This window comes from Sapajus apella, unplaced genomic scaffold, assembly GCF_009761245.1.
Source record: "Sapajus apella isolate SASKATOON/1434 unplaced genomic scaffold, GSC_monkey_1.0 scaffold53, whole genome shotgun sequence".
In the NCBI taxonomy this organism is placed as follows: Eukaryota; Metazoa; Chordata; class Mammalia; order Primates; family Cebidae; genus Sapajus; species Sapajus apella.
Window position 1 is genome coordinate 12,276,162 of NW_022436993.1, and position 18,639 is coordinate 12,294,800.

The 18,639-nt window shown below is 41.5% G+C and overlaps 1 protein-coding gene across 1 annotated transcript in view; it reads left to right on the forward strand.

Moving 5' to 3' along the window:
* The window catches only part of ITGA8 (integrin subunit alpha 8), a 190,721-nt gene that overhangs the window by 61,376 nt on the left and 110,706 nt on the right, over positions 1–18,639 (forward strand). Inside the window, exons 12-13 of the mRNA XM_032243982.1 lie at positions 7,411–7,616; positions 9,251–9,442. Of these exons, the coding sequence (XP_032099873.1) occupies positions 7,411–7,616; positions 9,251–9,442 (398 nt within the window). The remainder of the gene's footprint in view (positions 1–7,410; positions 7,617–9,250; positions 9,443–18,639) is intronic.

Consider the following 18,639-nt stretch of genomic DNA (forward strand, 5'->3'; position numbering starts at 1 on the left):
TGGGCAATGGGTTAAGCACTTTAGATATATCTTTGCTAGATATTTTCTGTGGCCTTCAAATAGCTATCAATTGACTTTATTTATTTTGTCATGGCATTTAATTGGAGATAAATTTCATACCTGTTGGGGAATATCTTTCTATTATTCTTTCATTGAATATAAACTTCTCGAGCATCTACGATGCACTAGCAGGCAGTGTTCTAGGCGCAGAGAAACCCGTAACTTCGTGAAAGTTATACTAGAGTTAGGAAGGTTGGCACTACAAAAATTAACCGAGTAAAGAGTGTGTTAGATAGTTATAAGTATTATGGAGACAATAAAACAAAAGGGCTGAAAGCAACCAAGTAGATGAATACATAAACTCGGATACATCCTTATAATTGAATTTTACTCAGTGCTAAAAAGAAATGAGCTATCAAGTCATGAAAACACACAGAGGGGCTGAGCGCAATGGTTCCTGCCTGTAATCCCAGCACTTTGGAAGGCTGAGGCAGGCCGATCACCTGAGGTCAGGAGTTCGAGGCCAGCCTGGCCAACCCCGTCTCTACTAAAAATGCAAAAATTAGCCGGGCATGATGGCGAGTACCTGTAGTCTTAGCTACTTGGGAGACTGAGGCAGGATAATTGCTTGAACCTGGGAGGCAGAGTTTGCAGTGAGCCAAGATTGCATCATTGCATTCCAGCCTGGGCGACAGAGTGAGACTCCGTCTCAACACACACCCCCTACCTGCATATTGCGAAGTGAAAGATGCCAGTCTGAAAGATCTGCATTCTATGTTATTCCAGTTCTATGACATTCTGGAAGAGGCAACACTATAAAGATAGTAACAAGGCCATGTTTCCCAGGGGTTCTGACGGAGAAAGTTATGAACAGGTGAAGCACAGGGGATTTTTAGGGGAGTGAAATGACTCTGTATGATACAGTAATAGTGGATACATGTCCTTATTATATATAATTTGTTAAAACCCATAGAAGTTTTGATACCAAGAGTGAATTCCATGTAAACCATGGCCTTTGGCTGACAATGACGTATGAATATAGGCTCATTGATTGGAACGAATGTGCGCCTCTGGTGGGGGATGTGACGGTGTGCAAGTTTGTAGGGTGAGGAGAGGGTAATGGGGGAACTCTATGCTTTCTGCTCAAATTTGCTTTGAATCTAAATAATCTAAGACTGCTCTAAAACACAAAGTCTGTTAAATAAACTTGTTAAAATAGAGAGGAGAGATAGGGAGCATCTGAAGGGATGGAATCCCCAATTGGGTAGATTGTGAAAGTCTAACATTCCAGCTGAAGGGTCGGGCGCAGTGGCTCATGCCTGTAATCCTACCACTTTGGGAGGCTGAGGCAGGTGGATCACCTGAGATCAGGAGTTTGAGACCAGCCTGGCCAACATGGTGAAACCCCATCTCTACTAAAAATACAAAATTAGCTGAGCATGGTGGCTGGCACCTGTAGTTCCAGCTACTTAGAAGACTCAGGCAAGAGAATCGCCTGAACCCGGGAGGCAGAGGGTACAGTGAGCCGACATTGTGCCACTGTACTCCAGCCTGGGCAACAAAAGCAAATCTCCATCTCAAAAAAAAAAAAAAAAAAAAGATTTCAGCTGAGGAAACACCTAAAAGAGGTGAGGACCAGCCATGGCGATGTAAGGGGGAGGAAGGAGTGTTCCCTGTGGAAGAGCAAAAGGTGCGTATTCCCTGAGTGGGGAGCTCCAAGCATATTCAAGAACCAGTGGAGAGGCGCGAAGAGTGAACTGTGGGGAGCTGGATCACGAAGGTGCAAGTCACTGCATTTACTCCAAGCCACCACACGGCGCCACACAAACTCTCCCATGGACTACAATGAGTCCACTTCCAAGAAGGCTAACACGCCTGTGAGCCACAGGGATTCCAGGTGAGCAGTACCTGCTCAGGCTTTGGTGTGATCAGCTGTGCTCTGTCTACCAGCTCTAGACGGCCACGGAGCCTTCTGGAAGCCTCCTGCCATGCACCAGGGGAGGCAGGACAGCGGCTTGGAGGGCAGTGAAATGACTCTGTATGCACAACAGCAGTGGCGGGAGATGGCAGCTTGCACTCTGCGTATATTTCGAAGTTATAGTTGAATCCCAATCTTATCCTGAAAGCAGTTAATTTAAAAATAAATTGCCTTCATCTTCAGATATCTAAGTTGTAAAAATAAAGTAGTCATTAGGACTGTCATTCAAGATTTCCAACTTAGGTGGACTGTAATTGTAATCAAAGCCTTTTAGTCATTTGGAAAGAAAACAGCTGAAGAAGGACTTGAGGCAAGCCTAGCATGCTGTCCAGATTTCTTGAGCGCATGCTACAGGGGAAACAAAAGACCCCACTGCGGCCTTTCAGATATGCACAGACATGTTTCTTCCTGCAGACGGTCACCTACAAGCACCAGGGGCTTTTCCCCTGCTATATGGATCCACTCCTTTTTTGAATCCTCGGGACTTTTCCCAAGTTTTGCCTTATGACCTGCAGGGCGCCCTGTTCTTCCTGGAAACGTGTAGTCTATAGCAAAGTTTTGTGACAACGTTTATAGGACTTTTTTTTTGTCATGTTAAAAAAAATTGTGAGCAAAAGACCTCATTGGCTTCCTGTTGATCAAAACATGGTAGTAACAAACACAGGACTTTTTATTTTTTATTTTTCGAGATGGAGTCTTGTTCTCTCGCCCAGGCTGGAGTGCAGGGGCACAATCTTGGCTCACTGCAACCTCCGCCTCCCGGGTTCAAGAGATTCTCCTGCCGCAGCCTCCTGAGTAGCTGGGATTACAGGTGCCGGCCGCCACACTTGGCTAATTTTTTTGTATTTTTAGTAGAGATGGGGTTTCACTGTGTTAGCCAGGATGGTCTGGATCTCCTGACCTCATGATCCACCGGCCTCAACCTCCCAAAGTGCTGGGATTACAGGTAAGAACCACTGCACCCAGCCCAGACTTTTTAAAAGTAATATTTTCTTCTTTTTTGATGTTCTTAAAAGTTGCTATGCATATTTTTATTATGTAGTATTTTCTGAATTCTTTAGACTGCATTGAAGAATATTTCCATTAACTTACTAATGCCATTCATAAGGTGTCCACAGATTCTCAGTATATCATTTGCTGTTTTAAGTTACTTACATGCTATGTAAATTCAAGGTCCTATTTTAAGTATGCTCTGGAAGTAATTGAGATTGGCCAAAGAAAGATGCCAGATAACCACTCAAGTGAAGTCTGAAATTACAATAATGATGATATATACAAGATATTTCACTGGGTTTAAAAAAATCACTTGGCTAGATCATTGCTCATGGTTCGGAAGTGAGGACTCCCCTGCGCACACACATTTATGGGCTTGAACCAGACTCTCCTTTCCCCAAGCTGGAGATAATTAACTACATTTATGCAGGAGGCTCTCTAGTGAACATTCGTGGAAAACACATATTCCTTGAAAACTAGTCAACAGAAACAAGATCCCTAAAAAAGCTCCAAAATCTCAACGTCAGGAAAAAGTAAAAAGACAGTGTCAATAAGTAAAGTGACCAAATAAGTTAACTAGTGGAAATTTTCCCCGCTATTTTTCTGTTAAGAAAAATCTCCCAGTATGATTCACTAGACTGCCAACATTTCGTCTCAACAGTTGTGTACATGCTGGTTGATGGTTAAAATGTCAAGCCTGTGACAGTGTTGAAAATATAAACAAGCTGGGGAAATTATCTTCAGTTTTGGTATCTTAAGACTTCCAGTACTACAAACTGTCAGTGTAAGCTTTGTTAGGAATTTCTGGACAAACTTGTTAACAACAAATGGATGATATTTTTTATCTCGTGCCTAAGCAAGCACATATTTTGAGCCTTATAATAGTTATACTGCTTCAGAAATTCACTGAATTACAATTTAATCCATTGGATACTTTCTATAAGACCGTTGTTTCTAACCTCTGCAGGACCAAAAGGAGCCAAATTTAAACAGATTCTTAGCAGTTAACTTGAGAACAATTTACAGAAAAATCTGTTTGAAAGCAAACAGCTTAGTGAACTATATAATTTTTATGATAGATTTAGTCCAAGTATGTCCATTCATACAGGATGTATCATTATGATTGAATTAGGTAGAAAAATCTAAAAAAATTCAACCATAAAAAGGTTATAATTTCTGTAATGTAATTGAAGTGATGTTAGTTCCTGCCTATCAATTAGGTTGATTTGATATCTACTATCTAGTCCACTAATGTGTATTTTTTTAATAACTAAATTCTGAATATTAGTCATGGGCATTAGCAGGCAAAGTGTACTAATGGAAAAAAAAAGAAACAGAAAAGTTTCTATGTTAAAGCAATATATGTCTTAGCCTGTTTTCTGTTGCCGTAACTGAATACCTGAGACTGGATGATTTATAAAGAAAAAAAATGTATTTCTTATACTTCTGGAGGCTAGAAGTCCAAGGTCAAGGGGCTGCATTGGGTGAGGGCCTTCTTGCTGTTGGGGACCTACTGCAGAGGTCTGAGGTGGTGCCAGACATCACATGGCAAACAGGGCAAGAGCATTCCAGCTCTGTATTCCATTCCTCTGCCTATAAATCCATAGGTCCCATCTTGGGGCTCCACCTTGATGGCCTTCTCTAATCCTCATTACCTACTAAAAGGTTCACCTCCAGATGTCATCAATGTATGCATCTGAAGATTAAGTGTCCAATACATGAAATTTGGGAGACACATTAAAAGCATAGCAACTTATGCACACTGTTAGTTTGCACGAAACTTCAACCCAGGCATGACTTTGTTGCTGCCTTCATCACCGTGTCTTTTCCAGAGTGTTACACAATTGGAATCATACAGCATGTAGCCTCCTCACATTGGCTTCTTTAACTTAGCAGTGTGCATTTGAGGTTCCTCCAGGTCTTTTTATGGCTTGATAGCTCACTTTTCACTGCTGAATACTATTGCCTCATATGATGTACCACAATTTGCTTATCCAGTCACCTATTAAAGGGTATCTTGGTTGCTTTCGAGTTTGGGCAATTATTCTATGCACATTTGTGTGCATATTTTTGTATGCATCTCTGTTTTAAACACATCTGGGTAAGTGCCAAGGAATGCGATTTTGTGATTGCATGGTAAGCCTATGTTTAGCTTTGTAAGAAACTGCCAGACTGTCTTCCAAAGTGGCTGTGTCATTTTGCATTCCCATCAGCAATGAATGAGAGCTGTTGTTCTACATCCTTGTCAATGTTGGGTGCCATCAGCATTTTGGATTTTAGCCACTCTAAGAGATGTGTAGTGGTATCTCATTGTGGTTTTAATTTGTAATTCCTAATGATATATCATATTGAGTGTCTTCTCATAAGCCTCTTTGCCATCTGTCTTTGTTGATGAGGTGTCCATTCACATCTTTTGCCTAATTTTTAATTGGCTTATTTTCTTCTTATTGTATATCATATACATATAATATTGATTGTAATAATATATGATAATGATATATCTTGTTACATATTTTTTCTTGATCTGGTTGACTTTTAAGAATTCTTTGTACATTTTACAATTAAATTAGTTGAAATGCCCCTAGCACCGAGCATGCCTACACACTTACTCTACCCTGACTCTACTCAGGGACCCTTGCCTTGGCTCACAACAATTCCTCCTGGAGAGCCCACTTCAGAATTCCACCCAGGTCCAATGCCATCACCTCCATGGAACCTTCCTTAGTTCCCTCCAAGTACCCAGCCTCTCCCTGGTCCAGGATACCCAGCATTAATTTGATGGTCTCGTATTTTTCCCAGTCTACCTTGTTTATAGTAATATGGACAGTAATTTAACCTCATTTGTAAGTTATTAGGGAATGAATTTGTTGACCTAATAGTCATCATTACATTATTTAAACATAGGTATCAAAGTATCTTAAACATAAGAAGTACACAGAATGTCTTTTGATTCAGACGAAGACCCTAGATAAATACCACAAAGGTGGCCAGAAATTGAGAGAGGGTAGGTCAGAGTGATGTTGGAGTATCTTTTAGACTGCTCAGGTCTTAAAGAAAGTTTCTGGTTCTCAGTAACTGTTCCCACTTCATTCCTGCCTTTTGATATTAATTATATTAAATATGTATATGAGATACTTGATATGGAATGTTATTAATATATATTTGTTATTTATACATATTAATATATTATTGATTTTATTATACATGTATCAATGTTATTGATATAGCTTAATTTTTAGATAATATATATTAATATAGTATTGTTTTTAATCTATATAATATACTGAATTTATATAATTTTATATATTTCATACATTAAAGTATTAATATACATTGTTATATAATTTTATACATATTTTTTCTTCATATGGTTTTATAAATTATAATACTAATATATAATGCTAAATTATATTAATAATATTTTAATCAGTTTGCTTGGCAAACTTCACCATATTACCTAACCTACATAGGCATAAAAGTCAAATGCAAATATATACTCCTGTCTCAGGTCACCCTTCATATTACTGCATCTGCCAAGACAGGGTATCTGCAGGCACACTTTATTGGAGACTATAAATTTAGATCAAATTATATATATATGCACACATACACACACACACTTTTTTTTTGGCTGGTGTGACTTAAATTTTTAAAATAAAAATTACAGATTATACATTTTTTTAAAAATCAAATCGCTTAGAAGGCTCATGGTGAAGGTTCTCATTCTAGTCCTCTTCCTGCCCATCTGGCTCTGTGAAGGAAACACCTGTAACCACTCTCTTATTTTTTTCTCCAGGTGGTTATATCTTTCTCTCAAAATAATTTGCTTGAACGTCTCTTAAATTTTTTTAACCTTAAAAATTACATATTAGTTTTTTGCTATAATCTACAAATCCAAAGAATAAAAATTTTTACTTGGGCTGCAAAGTTGTTTGCTACATTTCTAGCCAGCTTGACACACCTCTCTAATCTCTGTTTTATTGAAATTGAGCTAACAAAGGAAGGAGAAGGACAAAATTGATTTTAAACATGATTACTGCATAAAAACAGAGTAATTTAAATGTATAGTTAATTGCAGACAAACGCTAATCTATTTTTACAAAAAGCTATTTTGTTCTTTCCTGATATGTTTTCTTTGTATAACTACAGTTTCTGGAAATGTACTAAAAAGCTGAAAACGGTGAAATATCTGTGGTTTTCTTAAAGTAGACATTTTTAACATAGCTAAGATGTTCAGTGTGAAAACTTAACAACTCTTATTTTCTTACAGCATTCTATTCCATAGACATAAAGCAGTAAAAGAAATATAATGATTGTAAAATGACCCTCAGGAGAGGAAAAATACCAGTGGAAATGTACTGGTCTAGCTGATTACAAATACACCTAAACTAACTCTCCTACCTGCCAGTGTGCTGAACTGCTTTCTTTGCTCCTTACAGACTGGATGACGTCCTGGTTGGGGCACCTCTCTTTATGGAACGTGAATTCGAGAGTAACCCCAGGGAAGTAGGACAAATCTATCTGTATTTGCAAGTGAGCTCTCTCCTCTTCAGAGACCCCCAGATCCTCATTGGCACAGAGACTTTTGGGAGATTCGGTAGTGCTATGGCGCATTTAGGAGACCTGAACCAAGACGGATACAATGGTAATTTAATCCAAAGTGTGGGAGTCATTTATGTGTCATCACTGTTTCATAAAGGAAACAATTCCCGTTTTAAAGTATTCAATATGGTGTGTGTGGGTATGTTATTATTACTGATTTTTAATAAACTATCACAAGTCTCAAGGCAGCTTTACGTTTATACGTTTCAACTAACATAAATATTACATGGAAACTTCCCTTTTCACCTTTCTAAAAATTTTTACTTCCAATCTCACAAGATTACAACGTAACATAGACCTCAAATGATCCGCCCGCCTTGGCCTCCCAAAGTGCTGGGATTACCAGTGTGAGCCACCGCACCCGCCTGGCCACGCTCGTAGTTCTTTAGGATAGAATTTATGAAACCCGTCCAAGTACCCTCTCCTCAGAAAAACACAGTTCACACAAAATTTTGCATACATTTTCAGAACCTTTAAGTTTTAAGAACCTAGGTATAGTGGGTTTCTTGATTAAAGTCAAGGAAGTAACAGGATCTTGCTCTAACAAAGTAGGCTTGGAAGCATTCACATCAGATTAGTATCGATTAGTATATTTGGCAAATGTTACTGTGTTCTTACACATTCTGTGATAAAACAGTTCTCAGTAGCATACGGTTAGTCATTTTTAAAGTACCATAAAACAAAGTACGTGTAAAAAGTTTATGGCTCCAGGGCTGGGCGCCGTGGCTTATGCCTGGAATCCCAGCACTTTGGGAGACTGAGGTGGGTGGATCACAAGGTCAGGAGTTCAAGACCAGCCTGGCCAACACAGTGAAACCCTGTCTCTGCTAAAAATACAAAAATTAGCCAGGCGTGGTGGCATGTGCCTGTAGTCCCAGCTACTTGGGAAGCAGAGGTAAGAGAATCTCTTGAACCTGGGAGGCAGAGTCTGCAGTGAGCTGAGATCATGCTACTGCACTCCAGCCTGGGCAACAGAGCTAGACTCCGTCTCAAAAAAATAAATGATTCTCTATATAGCATTTATTGCTTTTGATAATTTCTTATTTCTCCATTCAAATTGTCAATTACCTGTATTAGAATATAAGCTTTCTAAAAACAGGAGCTTTAAGTGTCTAATTTGCTGTTGTACCCACTACATTCAGCACATAGTAGGCTCTTAATAAATATTTGTTGGATGGATAAAGGCAATAGTTTGTCATTGCAGCAGTGCTAAAGGATTTTCATGGAAAACATAATAAACCCTTTAGACTTTTTGATACCGCTTTTTGAATATGCTAAACTCTATTTCTAAACAATTCTTCTGTACTTAAAAAAGAAACGTCTCTATGGCCAGACACAGTGGCTCATGCCGTTAATCCCAGCGCTTTGGGAGGCTGAGGTGGTGTGCTCACTCAGGGCCAGGAATTCCAGACCATCCTGGACCAACATAGCAAGGCCCCATCTCTCCAAAAAAATAAAAAAGTAGCCGGACATGGTGGTGTGCACCAGTAGTCCCAGCTCCTGGGAAAGTTGGGGGAGGAGGAGCACTTGAGTCCAGGAGTTTGGGGCTGCAGTGAGCCATGATCCCACCACTGCACTCCAGCTTGGGTGACAGAGTGAGGTCCTGTCTCTAAAATGAATAAATGAAGAAGTAAATACATACACACATAAACGATGCTTTTCTGACTCTGTTTTCAGACATTGCCATTGGCGTGCCCTTTGCAGGCAAGGATCAAAGAGGCAAAGTGCTCATTTATAACGGGAACAAGGGTGGCTTAAACACCAAGCCTTCCCAAGTGCTGCAAGGAGTGTGGGCCTCACAGGCTGTCCCTTCCGGATTTGGCTTTACTTTAAGAGGAGATTCAGACATAGACAAGAACGATTACCCAGGTAAGTTCTTCTTTCTTTTCCCACATGAGAGTCTACGTCCTGAAAAGGGTCCATTCTCTGGAAAATGCATCATGCGAAGGCAGTTCTCCTACAGATGAGGCTGAAGCTTAAGTGTGGCCCAGGCTTCTTCAATGTATGATTCCAGAGTGACTTTCACGAGAAATTGAAGAAAGATAAACACACACTTCCCTCTCCTGTCAAGAGAAAATGACAAAGGCAAAATGGCTTAAAAATCTGCATTGTACATAAAACTTGTCAACTTCACAGCCCATGTTTTCCTTTGAAACTCCTCAAAACCACGGCCTGCCCTGACAGAGACAGTTTTCATCCTTTATGGGCAATTTATTGTAATGCTTCTGAGCTCATAGCTCCTATTATAGTTTGAACCTCAGCATTTCTGTCATAAAGCTCATGTTTTTAAAGCACAAACATCTTCCAGCTTGGCCCATCACAGTGGCTCACGCCTGTAATCTCAGTATTTGGGAGGTCGAGATGGGTGGATCAGTTGAAGTCAGGAGTTGGCGATCAGCCTGGCCAACATAGTAAAATCTCTACTAATAATATGAAAATTAGCTGGGCATGGTAGTGGGCATCTGTGGTCCCAGTTACTTGGGAGGCTGAGGCATGCGAATCTCGAATCTGGGAAGTGGAGGCTGCAGTGAGCCGAGACAGCACCACTGCACTTGAGCCTGAGCAACAGAGACTGTGTCTCAAAAAATATACATATTTATATATTTATTTATATAATATATATTATATAAAATAGTATATATTATATATAAATAAAATACATACGTTTTATATATAACATACATAATATATAATATATATATATACATATCTCCCAGCCATATTTTGTGGTTTTCCAAAGATATATTTTAAAGTGGAGAAAAAAGAACTGGTTCATTATAGGAATCATAAACTATTTTTTTTTTTGGAGACAGAGTCTCACTCTGTCACCAGGTGGAATGCAGTGGTGTGATCTCAGCTCACTGCAACCTCCACCTCCCAGATTCAAGCGATTCTCCTGCCTCAGCCTCCTGAGCAGCTGGGACTACAGGTGCTAACCACCATGCCTGGTTAGTTTTTTGTATTTTAGTAGAGACAGAGTTTCACCATATTGACCAAGATGGTCTCTATCTCCTGACCTTCTGATCCACCTACCTTGGCCTCCCAAAGTGCTAGGATTACAAGCATGAGTCATTGCACCTGGCCCATAAACTGTTCTTGATTTACCTAATTCATATTGAAGGCACATGGAGAGCCATAAAGCACAGATAATTTATGTTTTGTGCTTGCTATATGAAGACATGGGTTTGTCTTAAAAGATGATTTAACTATTCAGAGTTTTAAGCCGAGAACATCAGACTTCTTGGTTTTATGGTTTGATTTTCACTTTTGTTATTTTAAGATGGTTTCAATAAGCACTTAGAAATCATTAATAGTTAAATGACAGCTTCAACTATTTATGAAAACCCTTTCCATAGGGTTTTCATAAATAGTTGAAGGCGTCTCTTTCCACCAGCCCCTGGTGTCTCTTCAGCTGGTGTCTCTTTCCACCGGCCCCTCCCCTAACTGGGAATTTTCCATATGCAGAGCTATTTTTTGGTTTGGGGCAGTAGCACAATAAGCTCACTGCCTAAATACACATCATTAATTTCAGGCCTTTGGCTTTGCCTCCCCTGGGGTTAGACAAAAAGGATACTGCAACGTATTCTTATAAATTTGCCATAAACCTTTCATGACACTAATGGAGATGTCATAGCAGGCTCCAAGCGGCTTTGGTATTAGATCGTACGCTAAAGCTTTCTACCTGTGGCAATTTCGAGAACATCTAGTTAAATTTATTTTCTTAGGTTACATTATGCTAATCAATGGTGTTTAGTTGTTGTTATTGGGGGGAGGTTTGTGTACATAATATATCCAAATTTAAAATAATTGAAGAATCTAGGTCCCTTATGTAATTCCCACCCCAAAATGTCAGGGTGATTAATGAAATTCAGTTCCTGGGTTGCATTTTAGGTAAAAAATTAGAAAATTATTGCTATTTATTATGGTAGTCATAGGTTTACTTCCTACCCTCAGTACCAGGGAACTTGACAGAAAGGCTGTGCCTTCGATGAGGCAAAGGAAATAGAGGATGTATCCATCACATGGTCAGCCCATCAACTTCCTTTGAAGGCTAAACATATCCCAAACAAGAGCCAGGAAGGAGAGTGGCATGAATCAACTTTTCTCCCCAGGAATGTTCCCTTTAGGAAGAAAAAATTAAAAGCAGCAGGAAAAGGAAAAGAAACTGAAGTATGTGCAATGTCAATAATTCATTACCTATTTTTTTCTTTCTTTTTTTTTTGAGACAGAGTTCAAGCGATTCTTCTGCCTCAGCTTCCCAAGCTGCTGCGACTGCAGGCACATACCACCATGGCCAGCTAATTTCTGTATTTTTAGTAGAGACGGGGTTTCACCATATTGGCCAGGCTGGTCTCGGACTCCTGACCTCGTGATCCACCCCCACCTCAGCCTCCCAAAGTGTTAGGATTACAGTAGTGAGCCACCGAGCTGGACTTTTTATATTTTTTTGAGACGGAGTGTAGTGGCACAATCTCGGCTCACTGCAACTTCCGCCTCCCGGTTTCAAACAATTCTCCTGCCTCAGCTTCCCAAGTAGCTGGGACTAGAAGCACACGCTACCATGCACAGCTAATTTTTGCAGTTTTAGCAGAGACGGGCTTTCACCGTGTTGGCCAGGATGATCTCAATCTCTTGGCCTCGTGATCTGCCCACCTTGGCCTCCCAAAGTGCTGGGATTACAGGTGCGAGCCACTGCGCCCGGCCAATTACCTCTTAATTGTATCTCTTTTTTTCTTTAGCAATCAGAAATGTGCACCTGAGGCCATTTGCTAGTCAACAACTTTATCTGCTGAGTGTGATGCAAATTATAATAATCAGAGATGTCAGTGCAGTGTGTCTGTCTCTGAAGTAAATGTTCTTTACTAAGGTAGGCCTGTCAGTGCTGCCTGGTTGAATTTTTATCCCTCAAGAGAGTCTTAAGGCTTTCGGAGTTCATCCATGCATGTTAGTAGACCTGGGTTCTAGCCTCAATTCTGCCTCTAAGGTAGGAATATGGATGTCTTGTGATTCATGGTTTTATAATATTTTTCCCTGATCCTCATCCTCTAGCAAAAAAAAAAAAAAAAAAGGCAACTCAAAGAAGCCTTTTTAACAAGATCCCAGGACTTACAAAGAAGCTGCCTTATAGGCAGGCGACTAGCTTTTCTTAACTAGTTGATTGAAAGCTGCAGACATAGTTCAGGAATCAGACATGTAACTTCATTTTCCTAGGAATGAATTCCACTCAGCTTTCAAAGCCTCCATTTCCACCATGGTAGAAAATGTCCATCTTGCAATCACTTCTAGGTTTAGACTTAATCTTATTTAGGTAAATATTTATTCAGATTCAAATCCCTTTAGCCAGGCGTGGTGGTACGCATCTGTAGTCCCAGCTACTCAGGAGGCTGAGGCTGGAGAACCGCCTGAACCCAGGAGGCGGAGGTTGCAGTAAGCCGAGATCATGCCACCATACTTCAGCCTGGGCAACAGAGCAAGACTCCCTCCCCCACTCAAAAAAGACTCTTTTTTTCCACCCTGTGTAGCCACCCTCCCAAGGAATGGAGTAGAAAGCCGTATACCTGTTGTCCAGAGATTGGGAAGCGCTTACGGGCTCACATCCATCACCTGCTACTGTTGGCTTCAGACTAAAGAGTAGCTCAGTCCTTTGTGGTCTTTGGGGCATTGCTCACGCTTCTGTGGCTAGTTCCATGGTCTGTGGAATGACCTCTGCTCAAACGTTCCCTGTGTCCTGGGCCCTTTTCATCCTTTTAGCCTCTCTCAGTCCCCTCTTAGCAAATGCTTCTGAGCCACTGTTAGGACTCAGACGCTCACAGATTGGGTATTCAGGTTTCTGTGATTGCCCTCAGGCTGATCCACCTCGATTTTCCTTAGCTGTTGCCAGTTTCCACTCAGGCATCTCATTGCTTCAGCCACGGATTGAGCTGCAGTCTTACGCTGTGTTGTCTGGGAAGTACCAAAAGCCTTCTTTCCCTTAAAGGTAATGGGGTGGCATGCTTTCTAAACTCTGTAGTTCACTTGATAAACAGTATGTTCTAGGCCCCCATGACTTGTTTTGTGATTTTCCAAACCAGTGCTTTTTAGAACTTAGAATTTTCTTTCATGCTGCGGTCCTGCTTTTTCGAATCAAAAGCATTTTGCCTTTCACGATGTGAAGTAAATGCACCTGAGAGCAATAGCCTCGGCATACCCCAAGAATGACCCCGGGTGGCACGCACACCTGAATGCGGTTGGGAAATCTGAGCTAGGGAATCTGGGAGTGGCCAGCCCAGAGTCCATTCTGTGTCTATGAGGAAGACCGGAAGCCTGGGCCTGTCGTGTGGAATGCAGGACATAGAGGGGATTGAGGCCCTTTGTGTTTGGATTAAATAAAGGTTGCCAGGTGGAGGTTGTCTGCAGAAGGAGACTAAGCGAAGATGCTTTATAAACTGCATGCATTTTGCAGGTGGTTGCAGTTCTCTTGCCCAGCCCTCTACCTCTGGACTCTCTCCCCTGGACCAGGGCCCTCAGTGAAACCTCGCTTCTCACTTGCTCGCTCTGTTTTTCAGCTTCTTGAATATTCTGCCATCTCTGCTGGCGTTGATAGGGGTTTGATGCAACACAGAGTCCTGTGCCTTCTCAGTGTCATAATCTATTCAACATATTGGCTTCCTCCATCTGAAATCTATCTCATCAGCCTTTATAAACAGGAGTTCGCAACCTTGGCTACACATTAAAATCACCTGGAAAACTTTTAAAACTCCAAATGCTCTTGCCTGTAATCCCAGCACTTTGGGAGGCTGCGGCGGGCGGATCATGAGGTCAAGAAATCGAGACCATCCTGGCCAAGATGGTGAAATGCTGTCTCTACTAAAAATACAAAAATTAGCTGGGCATGGTGGCACATGACTGTAGTCTAAACTACTCGGGAAGCTAAGGCAGGGGAATCGCTTGACCCCAGGAGGTGGAGGTTGCAGTGAGCAAGACTGTGCCACTGCACTCCAGCCTGGTGACAAAGTGAGACTCCATCCAAAAAAAAAGAAACCTCCAAATGCTCGGTCACTCTCCAAACCAAAACCAAGTAAATTAGACTCTCCAGGCTGGAGCACAGACTATGGTGACATGTATAAGTGGCCCTGGTGATTCTGGTGTGCAGCACTTTGGGAAGGAGTCCTCTAGAGGAGTGTTGCCCTGCTGAGTGTGCAGACTGCTTACCTGGGCGTGTTTATCAACTGCGATGCTGATGCAGAGGTTGAGTGGGTGCGGCCAGATTCCTCACTTAAGGTTTGGCCCTCACTGCTGGACTTCACACCATGGGGGCTGAGACTCAGCGTGCATGCACGTTATCTGTGAGGCCTATTAACAAAGGCTGAATGCACAGCAGTCCTTCAGATACTGTGGTGACTGGCTCTGGGATGGAGTTGAGGGATCTGTGCCTTTCCCCAGCACCCCACTTTGAGCAACACCACCCTAGAATCTTGGTGGCTCTGCGTCCAGATATACAGCAGTCAGATTGCCAAAGCCACCAGCAGCTCCTTTCTCTAACATTTCCTCTGTGGGGTTACTGCCGTGGTGATGCTTGGGCACACCCCACTCAGGAAGCAGCAGGGGCAACTTTTTGTTTTGTTTTGTTTTAGAGATAGGCTCTTTCGCTGTCACCCAAGCTGGAGTGCAGTGGCACAAATCATAGCTCACTGCAGCCTTGAACTCCTGGGCTCCAGGCATCCAACCGCCTCAGCCTCTCTAGTAGCTGGGACCACAGGAGCCTGCCACCACACCTGGCTAATGTTTTTTTTTGAGATAGGGTCTCAGTATATTGCCCAGGCTGGTCTCAAACTCCTGGCCTCAAGTGATCCTCCCACCTCAGCCTCCTAAGGAGTTGGGATTACAGGCATGAACCACCGTGCCCGGGATGCTTTTAAAATTCACTCACACACATACAGGCTTTCGGCTGCCTTGTTTCAAATTCTCCATTCTAAATGGATCGGAAACAAAATTCCAAACTTTATCACTTTATCTACCTGGTTACCTGCAGAATTGGGGAGAAAACAAGTGCAAAGACAAATTTTCAAAATGCTAAATGGAAATAAGTCAGACTACTCGGCATGATCAGGGAATGGAGCATCCATGAGATGCCACGCTTACCAACAGTGATGGTTTCTCATGGGGTTATGATGGGGTTGGTTTTCCCATTCTTGAGATGAACACTTTCTCCTCATTTAGGTGCCCAAATGCTTAGCAGCTCTATCTAAAAGCTTGGGCAGTGTTGGCGTCTCCTGGTTTTCACTGTCTGCTATAAACCCTTTTCTAAGCAGCCTATCATGAAATCTACCTTTAATAATGGCAGGGCATATGCATTGCCCCATTCATGCAGCCAACACTACATATTCTTAACACAACCTGGCTGCCTTTCACAGACAGAAAGAGTAGGGCTGATTGTGATGTTTTATGTGTCCTTTGTGTGCATTATAGCGGTTTCATCTTCCAGACTGACTCAAGATAAATTCACACAGCACCTCAAATAACCAAAAGCACAGACATGTAAAAGGTGGTTTGGTTTATATTTATTCATTGTCACATGATCTGTTCTGCACGTTACAGATGTTCTATATATAATCAAAACTACTTGGTTTTCCTGCCTTTGGAGGAAAGAATGCTAGCAAAGTGCAGGCATAGAGTCTGTTATGTTAACATTTTTGCAATTATACTAATTATTACTACTAATAATTAAGAGTCCAAAGCATGCCAGCCACTGCACAGAAGGTAAATAGTGTGTATTGTAGAATATTATTTCTGAATCTCTCTAATGCACAGATACATATATTCACACATCTATGTGTGTGTGTATTTTTTTTTATTTTTTATATGTAGTACATATGTACGTACACAGCAGGAGAGTTTATGGGGTAAGATTGGATGACACCTCACTTCTTTTTGGAAAACATCAAACCAATTTTTAAAACTACACTAAAGTTAATCAATGAGGACAGTTGGTGGCTCACGCCTGTAATCCCAACACTTTGGGAAGCCGGGGCCAGTGGATCACTTGAGCCCAGGAGTTTGAGACCAGCCTGGGCAAGTGGCAAAACTCTTACTCTACTAAAAATACAAAAACTTGGCCAGGCATGGTGGAGTGTGCCTGCAGCCCCAGCTACATGGGAGGCTGAGGTGGGAGAATCATCTGAGCCAGGAAGTGAGCTGAAATTGCACCACTGCACACCAGCCTGGGCTACAGGAGTGAGACTCTGTCTCAAAAATAAAAAAAAAAGTTAACCAAGAGTCTGTGAGAAGAGGGGAAGGAAAGAGTCTGTGAGAACACGGGAAGGAAAATCAGACTCCCTGAGTTCAGATTCCCATTGAATATTGATTAGCATCACATTTGAGCAGTTACTTACTTTCATCTTTTATTTCTTTATCTGGTGTGATGGGGCTGATCGTACCTACTTCACTGGTTGTATGTGCATGCACTTTCTAGGTTGGGAGAGGATTTTTACAGAATGCTGCCAAATGGCTCAGAACAGGAAAGGAAATCAATTTGCTGATTACGAAGAAAATGTAAGCTACTTCACCTCACAGTCACGTGCGGCCACATAAGATTCTGAAAAAATGCATTCTAGGATGCTGGAGAGGGACAGGCTTGATTTAAAATCGGATCCCACTGCTTCCGAGTTGTATGAGAGTGAGGAAATCTCCTAGCCTCTCTGAACTTCCATTCCCCTCTCTGCAAACTCATATAAGCACATGCTGCTATAAAGATGAAATGAGATTATTTGTATACTAAAATTAAAATGAGATTATGCAGACAATAGTTTAATAAATGTCAGCTTTTCAATCAACTTTTGAATAATACCCTATATTCTGGAGGCAATCTTTTTTCCCAGGCACACAAGTTCATATTCATTTTTCTTTTGCTTATCAACTTCCATGGTTCCCAATTTAACTTAAAGCGTTTCAATTGCTGCTTCTGCCCCAGACAAATAGGAATATGAGAGTAAAAACAGAGCTATGGAGACGCTGCTGGGTTGAGAACCAGGCATACAATTTTCATTACTGGACCTTCACTGAATGCTTCCCCATATCCTGATGTTGCTGCTCTACCATGATGCAATTAATCACTCGCCCACCTCCACCTTCTGCTTCTAAGTGGGGGATGAAGTTTCAGGGATTTGTTTCTTTATTTCTACCAAGAATTTCTTTCCGTCCTCCCTTTTTTTCTTTCTTTCTGTCAGGAATTTCTTTCCTTCCTCTTTCTTTCTTTCTCTCTTTCTCTTTCTTTCGACAGAGTCTCACTGTATTGCCCAGGCTGGAGTGCAGTATCACAATCTCAGATCACTGCAACCTCTGCCTCCCCGGTTCAAGGGATTCTCCTGCCTCAGCCTCCCAAGTAAGTGAGATTACAAGCATGCACCACCATGCCCAGCTAATTTATGTAGTTTTAGTAGAGACAGGATTTCACCATGTTGGTCGGGCTGGTCTCAAACTCCTGATCTCAAGTGATCCGCCCACCTCAGCCTCCCAGAGTGCTGGGATTACGGGTGTGAGCCACCATGGCCGGCCTCTTTCATTTTTCACTATTGTGCCTTACTGGGTACCAGAGAGGAAACATGCTGCTCCCTCTCTGCCCTTTAGCCATTTAAAGGTATTTAAATTTGTCTAAATTCAGCCTGAAGTATGGTGTTGACAGGGGAAATTGAAGAGAAGGAACTAACACAACAGTGTAAATGGAAAAGAGACAAAGCTTGTAACAACTAGCACTGAGGGAAGGGAGAGGAGGTGGCAGGAGGTCAGGAAGAGGTGAGTGTAAAAGACGACTCAGAGTTGAATTCAGTGTACCCAAGAAAAGGATGGTACCATGGACAGATGGGGGGGATTTTGTTATAGAATGTACAGATTTGATTGCAGAAATAACATGTAGAATAATTTTTCTAACACTGACTACCTAAGACATTTTTAAGCTTTTTACAACAAAGATGTCACTGGCACACATAGAATACCTAGAGTCATAAATATTTTTATTTCTAGCATCAAAATTCACTTTCTGATTCAAAATGTAGATGTGTTCAGGTCTCTGTGTTGCGGTTCATTGGGAA